This window comes from Zalophus californianus, chromosome 4 (genome assembly GCF_009762305.2).
Source record: "Zalophus californianus isolate mZalCal1 chromosome 4, mZalCal1.pri.v2, whole genome shotgun sequence".
Classification (NCBI taxonomy): Eukaryota; Metazoa; Chordata; class Mammalia; order Carnivora; family Otariidae; genus Zalophus; species Zalophus californianus.
The window spans coordinates 86,782,504-86,796,018 of NC_045598.1; the positions used below are offsets into that span (position 1 = coordinate 86,782,504).

The window sequence follows — 13,515 nt, forward strand, 5'->3', positions numbered from 1 at the left end:
TTACAAAAACACACTTCATATATAAAATATTATTTACCAAACTCTTAAACATTAGGAAGCACATAGTATCATTACTTTCCATGTATATTTAAACAAAAGAAGAACAGAAACAAAAACAAATCCAAATTACTACATACAACGGTAAAAGATGAGCAGTAACACTATAAACAATAAATATTTTACTGGATGAATCAAGGCAAGAAAATAGGAATATAGTTTATGACCTTGTTATTAGAGATTGAACTAGAGTTGATCAACGCTGCATAGGGAGGCAGCCTTCAGATGGAAAATATGCAAACAAGCCCTAAGAAGCATGCTCATAATGATGTCCCTTTGGATATATTAAGTTATCATATCTGTTTTATGCCACCGATTTCAAGGTTAATGAAATTCTCTAATTATGATCATAAAGCCTTTGTGTTCTATGTTAATCACTGTATTACCATATAAACTCTTATTCACTTTAGAGTTATTTCAAAATAAATCCAGACAGAAAATTTGTTTGCATTTTCAATATGAGGATAGGCAACTTCAATAAAGGGAAAATAATAATGAAAAAAAAAGAAATATTAAAAATGAAGAACTGTGGGGTAAAGTCCTGATACCTCTGAAGAGATGGTGGGATCATTTATACAAATCAAGTGGAGCAAAGATGAGAGGAAGGTCCAGAAGAGTCTAAAACTATTGACAAGTGAGTACTTGAAGTGGAAGGCCTTGTAAGCCCTTGTTTTCTCCCATTCTTTCCTTCTCCTGCCTAAACACAATGACATTATTCATCAGTTCATAATTGGCAGCTGGGAGGGTGAAACTGTAGAAGAACCACTAGTCAGGATTCCTAATGACATGGGGAAATTTTTTTTTACTTATCTAGTCACAGTGCCTGTATGATCCTCATACATTTTTCTTCTGAGACAGGATGGCAAGAAGGGAAATTAAGATTTTATTAGGTAGTATGGAATTTCTATACTTTATAGAATAATGGTGTGCTCAGTATGGAAAATCTGGAAAGTAGATATACATATTAAAAGGAAGAAAATCGTCTGAATTATACCACCAAGAAATAGTTATTATTTATATTATCCTTTAGTGTAATAGGATAACACCTGTCACAGACATTTCTCGTTCCTTTTTAATTTAACTTTGTAGCTACATTTATAAGGTGTTCATCACCTCACTAAATACTCAGTGGGGAAGGCATAATTTCAATGTTGTGTAATATTACATGTAAATGTAAATGTAATGGTTGAAAATATTTTTTGACATATTACATATAGCACAATGGCTCTGAAACCAATGAGATTAGAATTACCTGGGATGTTTTAAAACATGGTGATGCTTGGGTTAACCCCAGACTAAAATTAAAATCTCTTAAAGTTGGACTTGGACAGCAGGACTTTTTTAAAAACACTTGCTCTTTGAAAATGCATGTTTATGTGAAAAAAATAGAAAGTGTACATTTTGGCTCGAGGAGTAAAGATGATTCCACTTCTTCCAAAACAGTAAGTAGACTACCTTTCATTGATTCTTTGATCCTTTGTTAATCACACTCAAATTTTCAACCTCTAATGTGCAAGAGCTTGAAGAGCTGTTGATTCTGCATAGCCAAGGAGAACAGAGGGGATGGGCAACAAGGAAGAGTGACAAAGGATAAATGGACCCATCTAATGGTTATATTCCTAACAGTATATGGATATGCTTGAAAAGTAATAGAATCTTCCAGATTTCTGACATGGATGACTAAAAATATTTTTAAATGAAAATGAAACATCATCTGCAAGAGCACTTGGGAATTTAAAGTTGTTCACTGACCTTTTCTCCTGCTTGACCAGAAGGACCAGGGTCTCCAGTTGGACCTGCTCGACCTTTGGGTCCTTCAGGGCCATCTTCTCCTCTTGGACCCACTTGACCAACTTCTCCCTGAAATAGAGTAATGACATTCTTATAATTTAAAATATATTGGAGATTGAATAACAGAGAGTATAGTCTATCAAAAAGTCATATTCTTCAACTCCTCATTTGTTTATGCATGTTTTATTTAGGGCAGAGAGGTTTGAAGATCTTTGATTTCATCAATCTTTCCATTAGTAAATAAACAACTGAATATAGTCTGACATTTGAAAACCTACGAAAGTCCGATGTTACCATGTTTTATATTAAAGTAATTTTAATCTATCTCTGTTGCAGAAACTAAGAAAAAAGTAAAAATCAAGGTTAGATTGTAGAGGGTGGCAGAATATTCAACCCCAAAATATGCCACATGGGCGTGAAGATTATTTTGAGTGGAAGGCAATTGAGAAAAAGCAGAAGCAAGAGAAGGTGCTAAAAGCAAGATACAGATTTGCAAAGGTGCCCTCCCTCCCCTTTCTACAAGAAAGGACAAAAGTTAATCACTGGAGACTGCTAGACTTGTTGGTCCGGAGCCAACAGCAGACACCGAGGAGTCTATACAACGAAATTTATTAATTAGCCTTTATCTACCATTACTTTTCCATATATCTGCCTTCTCACAATTTGCAGCCCTAGAAACTCAAAGTCCTTTTCCTTGTCATGTCTCTTCTTCCTTTGCTAAAATGCCATATGAACCCAAATTCTAGCTACCCCTTTGAGTTAATTATCATGGAGCGTTCCCGTGTGTAAAAGTGAGGCACATGCTAGAAAACTTCTGTTTGTTTTTCTCTTGTTAATCTGTCTCTTGTTAATCTAATTTTACAGGGCCCCAGCCTAAGAACCTAGAAGGTTAGTAGAAAAAGTAATTTTCTTTTCTGACAATAGCAATTTTGGAAATCACTGTTTGGAACACAAGAAAAATGTCTTCATTTTAGACTTTGGTTTTCACCTTGAAATGTGTAAGTTACTGCTCCTAATCTGGAAACAGGCATCACATATTTTTTAGGGAAACAAAAATATCCGGCAGTATGCTTCTTTGATATTAGGTAATATTGAGTTAGATATAAAATAAATCTTCCCAATAAAACACTTAGCTTAGCTTACTTTGGGTAACTCCGATTTTTGTTTGTTTTCTAGACACTCATTACCAGAAAAAAAAGTATACCACCTTTACACTCAAAAATTCAAGATCACTAATAATGGAAGTTCAAGAAAGTTGCAAATACATGGTTTCCAAGCAACACAGCTCCCTACGAAATTTAGAAGAAATCTATCAAACTACTTCTTTTAAGCAATATGATCATCAATTTAGAAAATATCTATAAATGGTACTACTCAACTTTGTATACACACACACATATAGGCTATAGGACACATGGAAATTTAATATAAAATCTGAAAGACTATATTCCTCCACAAAAATTAACATGTCTAATTTTCATATTAAAACCAAAACAGCAAAGTCTCAGATAGTATGAACATTTTTATTTATCCTGTGCTTGCTCTATTTAATTATAAGAATATACACACACACGTGCACACATACACACACGCATAAGTGTATGTTCTGGTATGAATTTTCTTCTTACTTACTCTATCTCCTTTAAGACCCATGTCACCTTTGAATCCTGGAAAACCGTCTTCACCCTGAAAAATAAAAGTAATGAATAGGTGTTGAATGATTTGTTTAATGAATCTAAAATATGACTATATAAAATACAAACACTGATAATTTAGGGAAAATTGTTTTGAGAAATGTGAATCATGTTGTGAAACTTCCTTCTCCCTATTCTAACCTTTGTCGCCCATATCCTCTCATTTTCTACTATTATTGCCTTTAAGTTGCTCTAAGAAATTTTTCTCAAATGTGTCCATTAAATTTTCTTTATCTTATGGGGGAAATAACCATTTTCTTTATAACAACATATATCCTATGTCATTTGAACAAAGAAAGAATAAATATTTAAATAATTTAAATAATTATCATTTTAACTTTGGAATACAAGAAATTTTGACTACCAAAAAAATGTCTTTACCCTTAATTTACAAATTCAAACCAAAGAATATTATATCATGCAATTTGTATCATGTGCTTTAGACAAATGCCTTCTAGCTCAACTTGTGTTCTATATTACAATCTCTTTTCAGATAAAGAATAAGCAAACCACTATTATCCTTTACATGTACATAGAGAATGCTCATTATCACAACAGACCAGTAATACTGAAAATTGGGGCTTCTTTAGTTAAAAAGAGCAGATATTTTGACTATGGAAATACTTCATACCATTCTTAGTGAAATCTAGACTTTTAAAACTAAGCTTCATGAACAAACTTACTGTCTCTTAATTCCAAGAAAATTATATAAAAAAATTAAATTTCTAAGGAATAACCACTCAATTTTTCAATAGTATTAACTGAGCATTACTTTGTTCAGAGTATCATGGAGTATTTCAAGATTTTTATTTTAACAATAAAACTGAAGGTAGAACATTTGCATTAATTTTGGTACAAATGGAGTAGGATGGGTGTTCAGAGAAGAAAGACTTGATGGTGATGATGATGATGATGATGATGGTGATGATGATAGTGGTGGTAGCAGTGGTTCTGGTGTTGATGGGAGTGAGGCAAGAAGTTAATTGAAGAAGGTTTGAGAGGGGAGTTAGTATCTTAATTAGGAGTTAGAGAATGGATGTGACTTGCAGAGTTCGAGGAAAGGACGTGTCTGGTTGGGTATGTGAACAGAGCTAGCAAGACTGGCACATATACTTCCACATTCTGCTGCCAAATGATCTCCATAAAAAACAAAATTGATGACATCAATTTTGACTTGAAAGCCCCTCAATGGTTCCAAACTGCTAATAATGAATGTAAGCAGCCAATTCCCCTCCCCTTCTGACCATGATCTAGCCCTTGTTTGTTCACTTTGGCAGTCTTATCTTTGGTCTCTAATCTCCCCTCAACTCCCACCCAATACCCTGAGATTGAGTACTAGAAAAACTGAATTGCCTATATTTCCATTTGTAACTTTTTTTTTTAGATTTTATTTATTTATTTGAGAGAGGGGGGCAGAGGGAGAAGCAGACTTCTCCCTGAGCAGGAAGCCCCATGTGGGGCTCAATCCCAGGACCCTGAGATCATGATCTGAACTGAAGGGAGACACTTAACTGACTGAGCCACCCAAGCGCACCTCCATTTGCAATTCTTGCGTTGGTTGCCATTGTCATACACACACCTGCAAATCCTTTATCTTCTCTTTCTACCTCTGTTTATTTCTACTCTTCTCTCAAGACTCAGTTCATAATTCTGCTATGAAATTTCTCATGACCTCAATCTCCACCCTACCCCCCACTCAAAATTAACCCCTCCATCCTGTGTGCTCCCTCTAAGCATTTATTATTGTAACAACATGCCATTCTGCATTTAGTAGAGCATAGATTTTTCTTTTACTAAATGGTAGAAATAAACACTTATGCCCAATTAGCCTCTGCACCTCCAGAGCCTTGTACATTTTTGATCCTTAATAACCATCCATGATATTTAATGAACATTTACTAAATGGACATTTACTAAGTGAACATGCCTCAGTGTGTGTTTAGCAAGGTATGTTAAGGTCCAGAAAATAATCAGGTAATTATGGATATATGAGACCTAATCCTAGAAAAGTGATTCCATCTGGTATTTCGCCTAAACCTAAAAATTCTAACAGGTCTAGAAGTTTCCTTTAAGACAAAAGCATGAGGTTTTCAACATCCTGGCTTAAAAGTGGGATGTTCGTAGGATTCTCTCTGTGCTGAATGCAATTGGGCAATAATAGAGGCTTAAAAGCTGAAAATGACCATTTAACTTCCTATTGACTATTGTCTCCATTACTTTCTCCCTAGAGAGAAGGGTAATTACACAGTTGCCAAATTTAGTTTAAAGAACACTGCTATGTAAGTCAAAAAATCAATAACAGTTTTTAGGATTTTTCCAAGCAGAAATTTTTGTTTCAGGAGAGAACATATGGACTAGATGCTATTTCTGTCATACTTTTGTTTTCCGTTCACAATTAGAAAATAGAGAAGCAAATAAGAAATAAATTAGATGACTTAAATATTAGGTATATCCTTACAATAAGTGGCAATTTTTTAAAACAAGTGACCCTATAAGTTACTAAGTCCTAAACTATTAGGTCCTAAAACTATTAGGTCTAAATTAATCTTCAGAAAAGAAGAAACAGTTTTAGAAGATGCGTAAAAGAGGAATTCGTCTATGCCATTTGGTTCATTGGATTATGTTGCTTAAGGTCTAAGGAACACATCTGTCTGAACAATGGAGAATTTAAATCCTAGTTAGGGTACTAACTTTCTATTTCACCTTTAGTTAACAATTAAAGTTGTTATGTGTAAAAAGAAAAAAGTTTCAACTTCCTTATCTCTTTTGAGATAGTCAATTATAATATTTTGAGATGGTCAATTATAATACATACTCAGAAAAACAAAATAAATTATAGATATTAAAATTCATGAAGATTTAATGATTTTTCACCGAGTCTGAAAATAGGGACAACTCTTATCATTAGAAAAATGTTTCCATTAACTTTTATATAAAATTTCTCTAAACCTAGATTAGATCAAATAACAGCTGTAAATAAAATAAAGGATAAAATAAAAGGTATAGCTGAAAAATACCTGAGTGATTTTTTTAGGACAATGTCCTCATTTTACAGATTTAAAATAAGTCTCAGAGAAATGAGACAATCTGCCTCAGTTTACCAGTCTGGTTAGTATGAGAACTATAATGGAACTCAGAACTTTAACTCTCAATTTAAAATTTTAATTCTTTTTCTCTACATCTACTTGTTGCTTCTAAGACCATACACCATTCAAAACAACCAATGATGTCAAATTGTTTTTCTACATATAAGCAGTACACATTTTTTTCCCCTGCTTGTTTCTTTTCACATGTATCTTGTCATCTACAATTTTATTTACCTCTGTCATTTTGCCATTACCCCTTTTTCCAGCAAGTTCACAACTTCCCCATCCCAATTAAACACCTTTCCTTTAAACACTGTCTTCCTAAAAATCTTTGGAAGACACTTATTCCAGATCCAAATCTGAATTGATACTTAAATGTTTTAACAAGAAAAATTCCAGGGGCACCTGGGTGGCTCAGTCAGTTAAGTGTCTGCCTTCAGCTCAGGTCATGATCCCAGGGTCCTGGGATCAAGTCCTGCATCGGGCTCCCTGCTCGGCGGGGAACCTGCTTCTACCTCACCCTCTCATCCCAACTCCTGCTCTCTCTCACTATCTCTGTCTCTTTCTCAAATAAATAAATAAAATCTTAAAAAAAAACGAAGTATTTTAGAGATGATACATATATGTGTGCATATATAAATATATATATACATACATGTATATATATATATATATGTATGTATATATACATTTTTTTGCACAGGCCATCTGCATATAATTACAAGTTCAACCTTGTCTGATCAATCATTGTGCCCTATAAAAAAATCCCACATTCTTTCATCCACCTCTGCCTAGTTTTAATCTTTATTTCCTTCTCATTAATACTTTTGCTTTGTATACAGTATAATGTATAAAGACTTCCTCTTCCTCCAAATGATTTAGGGTACTTCTAAATTTTGCACTGCATTTCAGCTTAAGAACTTTGGGGATTTTAGTAAAGACAGAAAAGAATGAACATTCCTCTGTTAAACATACAACTGGATATTGTATAAACCCTGTAGCTAATTGTTTTTTTAAAGATTTTATTTATTTATTTGAGAGAGAGAGAACGAGAGATAGAGAGCACAAGAGGGAAGAGGGTCAGAGGGAGAAGCAGACTCCCTGCCGAGCAGGGAGCCTGATGTGGGACTCGATCCCGGGACTCCAGGATCATGACCTGAGCCGAAGGCAGTCGCTTAACCAACTGAGCCACCCAGGCACCCAAACCCTGTAGCTAATTTATTCATAAGGCAACTCTATGATTTAGAAAAGGTAAACACGCATAAGAAAAAAAGGGATACAGGATTAATTCTGTTTATGACATATCTTTGCTTCTCTTCTATAATTTAGTCCTCATCCCAAGATATAATATTTCTTCAAAAAAATTTGCAGGATACACAGTACAAAATCAGGCTTGCATTGTCTGTTATCAAGTAATTATTTAATATATACTGGCAAATGAAATATCTGCCGAAAAATTTTAAATTTTTGGTCTAATAGATAAATGGCAATTAAAATCCCCTAAATAAATTATACTTTACCTTTTCACCTTTAGATCCCTTGAGACCTCTGACACCATCTGCTCCCTATGGAATAAATTAGAAGAATTAAATGATTATAATATTTTGCATTGAAATTAAATGGTGTGAAAAAGAATAACATTTACCTTTACTCCTCGGGGACCAGGATAGCCAATAGGACCCTGTGGACCAGGTGGACCCTAAAAAAGACCCATTGCTATTTAAATATAGAATACATTGAAAGTGCTACTCATTCCCACACTATAATTTTACCAAATAATCTACAAAAAGATGACATTTTTCTACTATTGGTAGAGATTACTTAGGGAGTTTATCATTTGTTTCTAAAGTCAAATATGATGAACAAACCATGCGACTAGCCCTACCTACTCCAAATTTATCGTATCATATATTTATGCAAAAATAAGATAAACATTATATATAAAATAAAGTGAATAATTATATAATTAATAACTAATTTTCTAAACCTGAAAATGTCTGGTGTCTTCAATGTCTACAATAGACAAATATTTGTAATAGAAAACTGGTATAACTTTTGTAGAATTCACGTCATCAAGAAGATGATCAAAATTATATATTTTCCACAGCTGGTTTCATTTAATAAGTTTAAGTAAAGGAAACAATTTTTAAAAATATAATATATAATTTCTATAGTAATGCTGTCTTTTAATGCTATTTTAATGAGTCTAAAAGTAGCAACTCTAAACAAAATGATCCTACCCGCTTCTCTTGTAATCCAAAATAGTATTAACAATAAATAAGCTCTTATTTGAATATTTTATTTAGATATTTTGATAATCATTGCTCTTACAATTAAATCTACTCTTTTCTATAAATCACCAGAGAGTAATAAGTAAAGATAAAATTAGGGTGACATAAACAGTTTATTGATATTTAGTAATTCTTATCCAATTTCATTATTATCATTTGTGGTAATTTATTCCACTTATACTACATATGCAGAATCTGGATTTATCTCTGATCATGAAAATATTTATTTAAAAAGTAGAGAATACAGTCTAGTTTATAAAATTACTAATACAAAATTAAAACTATCTATCTAAGACACATCTGCTTATTACACCTTAAACAAAAATAACTACCAGGACATGATTTATATTTAAATGACAGCAAAAAGTCTTTAGAAAGTAATGACATGTTAAAAGGTAGATACAAACTATTTTCTGGTACTTACTTTTCAGTATTCCTATCCCTACGTGATCATAGAAGAATATATATCATAAAGATGACCAAAGTAAGGCATTTTCTCTTAGACATAAGGCAACAGGACATTTACATGGATACTTTGTAACATACCAGAGCACCCTTTTCTCCAGACTGGCCTTCTTTCCCAGGATGACCCTATATTTAGTAAAAACATAATACTGGTAAGATGTAATATTAACGGTAGCTTATAACACTACAAAATTTTTCCTTTTTTTCAAGTCTCTTGTTTCAAAAGATATTGAACATTTGCATCAGGGCATATGGCTTTAAATAACATTAGAAATTGCATTTGGAAGGAAACATAATAAGCTTATATTTTATGGATATAAGTTTCACCAACTAGTAATGTATTTGAGAGAGTTTGGGACAAGTACATAAAATGATACAGAACGTCCCTTAACAATTCAGTGCCAGTATCAATTAGTTCTTTCATAAAGGTATTTATTTCAATATGACTTCTATTTTGCATATTGATCAAATAATCAAACATACATCTTCAAAAGGCAGCTAAGGCATATGAATGGGACATTTGAAAATATAGCAAGATCACAAATACTAATAGTTTTAATAATAAAATTATTGAGAGTCAGTAAACAAAAATGTGTAACTCCATCACAATTATAACCAGTAAAATTTTAGATCCTCGCTCAAAAATATAAGTAGTTTGAGGAAAATAAAAGAAACGTAAATAACAAATTTTTAAAAATAACAACTGCAGGGGCACCTGGGTGGCTCAGTCTGTTAAGCGTCTGCCTTTGGTTCAGGTCATGATCCCAGTGTCCTGGGATCGAGTCCCGCATCGGGCTCCCTGCTCAGTGGAGAGCCTGTTTCTCCCTCTCCTCTCTGCTCATGCTTCTCTTCTCACTATCTCTGCCACAATCTCTGTCTTTCTCTCTCAAATAAATAAATAAAATCTTTTAAAAAAACAACTACAGTTATTATATAATTACACATTTTTATTGTTATACATTGGGGTACAATAAACATTGTTATATTTCTAGAAAAGGTAGAAATCTCTGAAGGTTGAGGAATTTTCAAATGGTGAGAAATTACTACTGGACCCTCAGGAAACATGTACTTTGAAAAATGAGAGAGAATGGGAAAGTGCTTCCTGGGGGGGGAAGTCAGGGGGGAGGCCACAGGAAAGGTTTAGCAATAAAGACATTTTGAGAATGCTGAGAGTAAAGGGAGTAGATCTGCTTGCCTGGAACTGATCGTTAGCGAGGAAGTAGGAAGATCTTGAGATTCTGGCACCAGAGTACTAGAATGAGTTTATCCAAGGACCACTGCATGATCCTTAAAGATTTTGCAATAGGGAAGTGACATGATGAAATGGTATTTTTAGAGGGATCAATGTTTCATTACTGGTTTAATTTGTTTTCAGGAAACCACTTCTAAAATACATGTAAAATCTATTTTTGACGGTAATATATAGAAATTTTAATGACAAGTAACTATTACTTACAGGAGGCCCATCAGCACCAGGAAGTCCTGCAAGGCCTGGTTTTCCTTGTGGTCCCTAGTCAAAAGGGGGAAAGAGAACATTTTATTTTAAAAAATGAGAATAATGAAAAGTCTGGCTTTTACATAGGAATATACTATTAATAAAATTCTTAACAAGTCTCTAGCTTTTATCTATAAGCAATAAACATTTAAATGACTTTTAAATATATGTAGAAAACATTATATTGAGATAAATGAAAACCAAATTTTACATATGTCAAAAACATGCTAGTTTTCGGCCGGCTTTGTAGTCCTAAATGTAGCTTCTTTTAAATTAGCAAATTAGTTTTTGCCTACCACAATAAACTAGAGCTTAGAGAATAAAAAGAAAGACAATACAGGTCAGGGATATGTTGATTTATTTCCATCAAAGATATTAATAAGTGCCAATTCAAGTAATTATATGGTAACATTGATGGAACATAACCAATTATTAAAATGTGTTAAGAAATATGTTATATTGTGACAGTTATTCATAGGACACAAAGAAAAACAAATCTAATATTTTGATGTCAAAGGACATAAGCTAATATGCAACTATTAACACTAATAACTATTCTACTCATTACTCTAATTTCTTTTTAACCATGGATGGTTTCAAATGTCTTTTAACATGCCGTTACTACAGTTGGAGCGTAGTAAGAATGGCTACCACAAGAAGTAAACTTTTCTTGATAGGAAAATAGGCATTCTGCTGAGAATAATTAACTTATCAAGTCTCCAGAGCCCAAACAATTATTGCTTACTGGTCAAGTAATTAGGCAGAATTTAGAAAGAATTGAAAGGGAAAAGCTATATACGCAAGCCTAGATATCAGACACCATATCCATTTCCATTCTCAGAGAGTTTTTAGGAAAAGTGTTATATTTATATAGACTGATAATCTAGAGTTTACAAGAGATGTAACTTAAATCACAACAGAACAACAAAAAAATTGAGGATAACCTTTAAATTGAACAATTTATATTTTATAACTGAGGTGAACTGCATCTCATTTGAAGGATTTAAATGTTTCCATTTACCACTCTGCAAAGTCATTTCCAGTCAAGTAATCTAACATGTCATGACCATTGTAAAACACTATATTTTTAATGATAGTATTTTGTCTGTCACATAAATTATCTTTTGCTTTCAAGACAATGGTCTTATTTCTTCAAAAAGAGATGTAAAATACAAATGCAGAACTATTCCAGTAATTACTCTTACCAGCAGTTGTGATATTTTATGATGATGACCTATGGGCAAAACTACATGGATTTTTTGTTGTTGCTATATTTAAGGGACTAGAAATATTAAAAATCTTGAGCTATAAAATGATTCTTAAAAAAATTAAGTTAACCATTCTGACTGGTGTGAGGTAATATCTCACTGTAGTTTTGATTTGTATTTCCCTAATGATGAGTGATGTTGAGCATCTTTTCATGTGTCATATTTTTTAGATTTTAATAAAATAATGAAAACTTATTGTGTTTCTATGCATTATGTTAAGCAATTTATAGATAGGTAGATGATGATGGTAGATGATAGATAAGATACACAGTCCTTTTTTTTTTTTTGATATACAGTCCACTTTAAGTCTCAAACAATTCCATGAAGTATCCTTGTCTAAAGAGTTTGGGTAAATTAACCAATGTTAATATGTGACAGAGTTGCAGTATAAGTGAACCCAGATCCATATCCATGTTCAAAGCCCTTGCCTTTGATATTTATTTTGTGTCTTGTTATTTCATTCTTAACTCAGAAAGTTATATAATATTATTTGTTTTCTCTAATGCAATTAATATATGAGTGATGTAAATTATGACATCATAAATCAAATCACAGGAGACATTCAGGATATTTAAATTATCAAAATGTCAGGATAAAGAATATAGTTGTTTTATCTAATTTAGTTAATTGACAACATATATAAAATATTTTATCACAAATATAATAAAAGTACAGGCTATAACTTAGGACAAAAATATAAAAGTTAGCGGGAATTTAAAATACATGACAATATTTATATTTTATTTGTTAGATTATACCATGATCCAGCTGAAAACACCATTCACCCAATTTTGGGAGACAAGGTTCTTAAGCCAGAATGAACAGAATACAGTGTATCATAAAGAAAATAAAGTAATATAGAGGCAAAATAAAAAAATATACATCATAGATGCAGTATAAATAGAACAGGCATCTCTCATGTTCTTGAGTTCCTTTCTTTTGATGAAAAGAGACTGTCTTTGAACCCACAAGCTGGATACATTCAGATTGGAAAAATAAGCTGCTTGGCCTGAAGACAGCCCTCTTCCTACCACAAGTACAGTGAACCAGCTCCTATATTTCACCTTTGGCTCGGCAAACGGAGTTCAGATATCCTAGTTTACCTTAAAAGCAAAGTCCTCTTAAGGATCCAATTCACGGTAGAAAATTTAATAGACTTACGCTCAAATACAATTTGTTATGAATATGGTATGTTCATGATGAGCTAAAGTATGGTAAAAGATGCCCAAGTTAAAATTTCTGGTCTAAAGTAAAGATTTGAAATCACTTTGGGTACATCTTTAATTCACAGGGCACTTTCCAATAGATCTCTGTACCATACAGAAAATATGCACAAAAAAGTACCTTAAAGACCACTTAAATTTGATG

The 13,515-nt window shown here is 32.7% G+C and overlaps 1 protein-coding gene across 5 annotated transcripts in view; it reads right to left on the reverse strand.

Annotated features, from left to right (window-relative positions):
* The window catches only part of COL11A1 (collagen type XI alpha 1 chain), a 195,981-nt gene that overhangs the window by 91,584 nt on the left and 90,882 nt on the right, over positions 1-13,515 (reverse strand). For all 5 annotated transcript variants that reach the window (XM_027571529.2, XM_027571515.2, XM_027571497.2 and 2 more), the window contains 6 exons: positions 10,841-10,894; positions 9,466-9,510; positions 8,274-8,327; positions 8,149-8,193; positions 3,481-3,534; positions 1,810-1,917 (listed from right to left, as the gene is read on the reverse strand). In XM_027571529.2, coding sequence (XP_027427330.1) covers positions 1,810-1,917; positions 3,481-3,534; positions 8,149-8,193; positions 8,274-8,327; positions 9,466-9,510; positions 10,841-10,894 — 360 coding nt within the window. The remainder of the gene's footprint in view (positions 1-1,809; positions 1,918-3,480; positions 3,535-8,148; positions 8,194-8,273; positions 8,328-9,465; positions 9,511-10,840; positions 10,895-13,515) is intronic.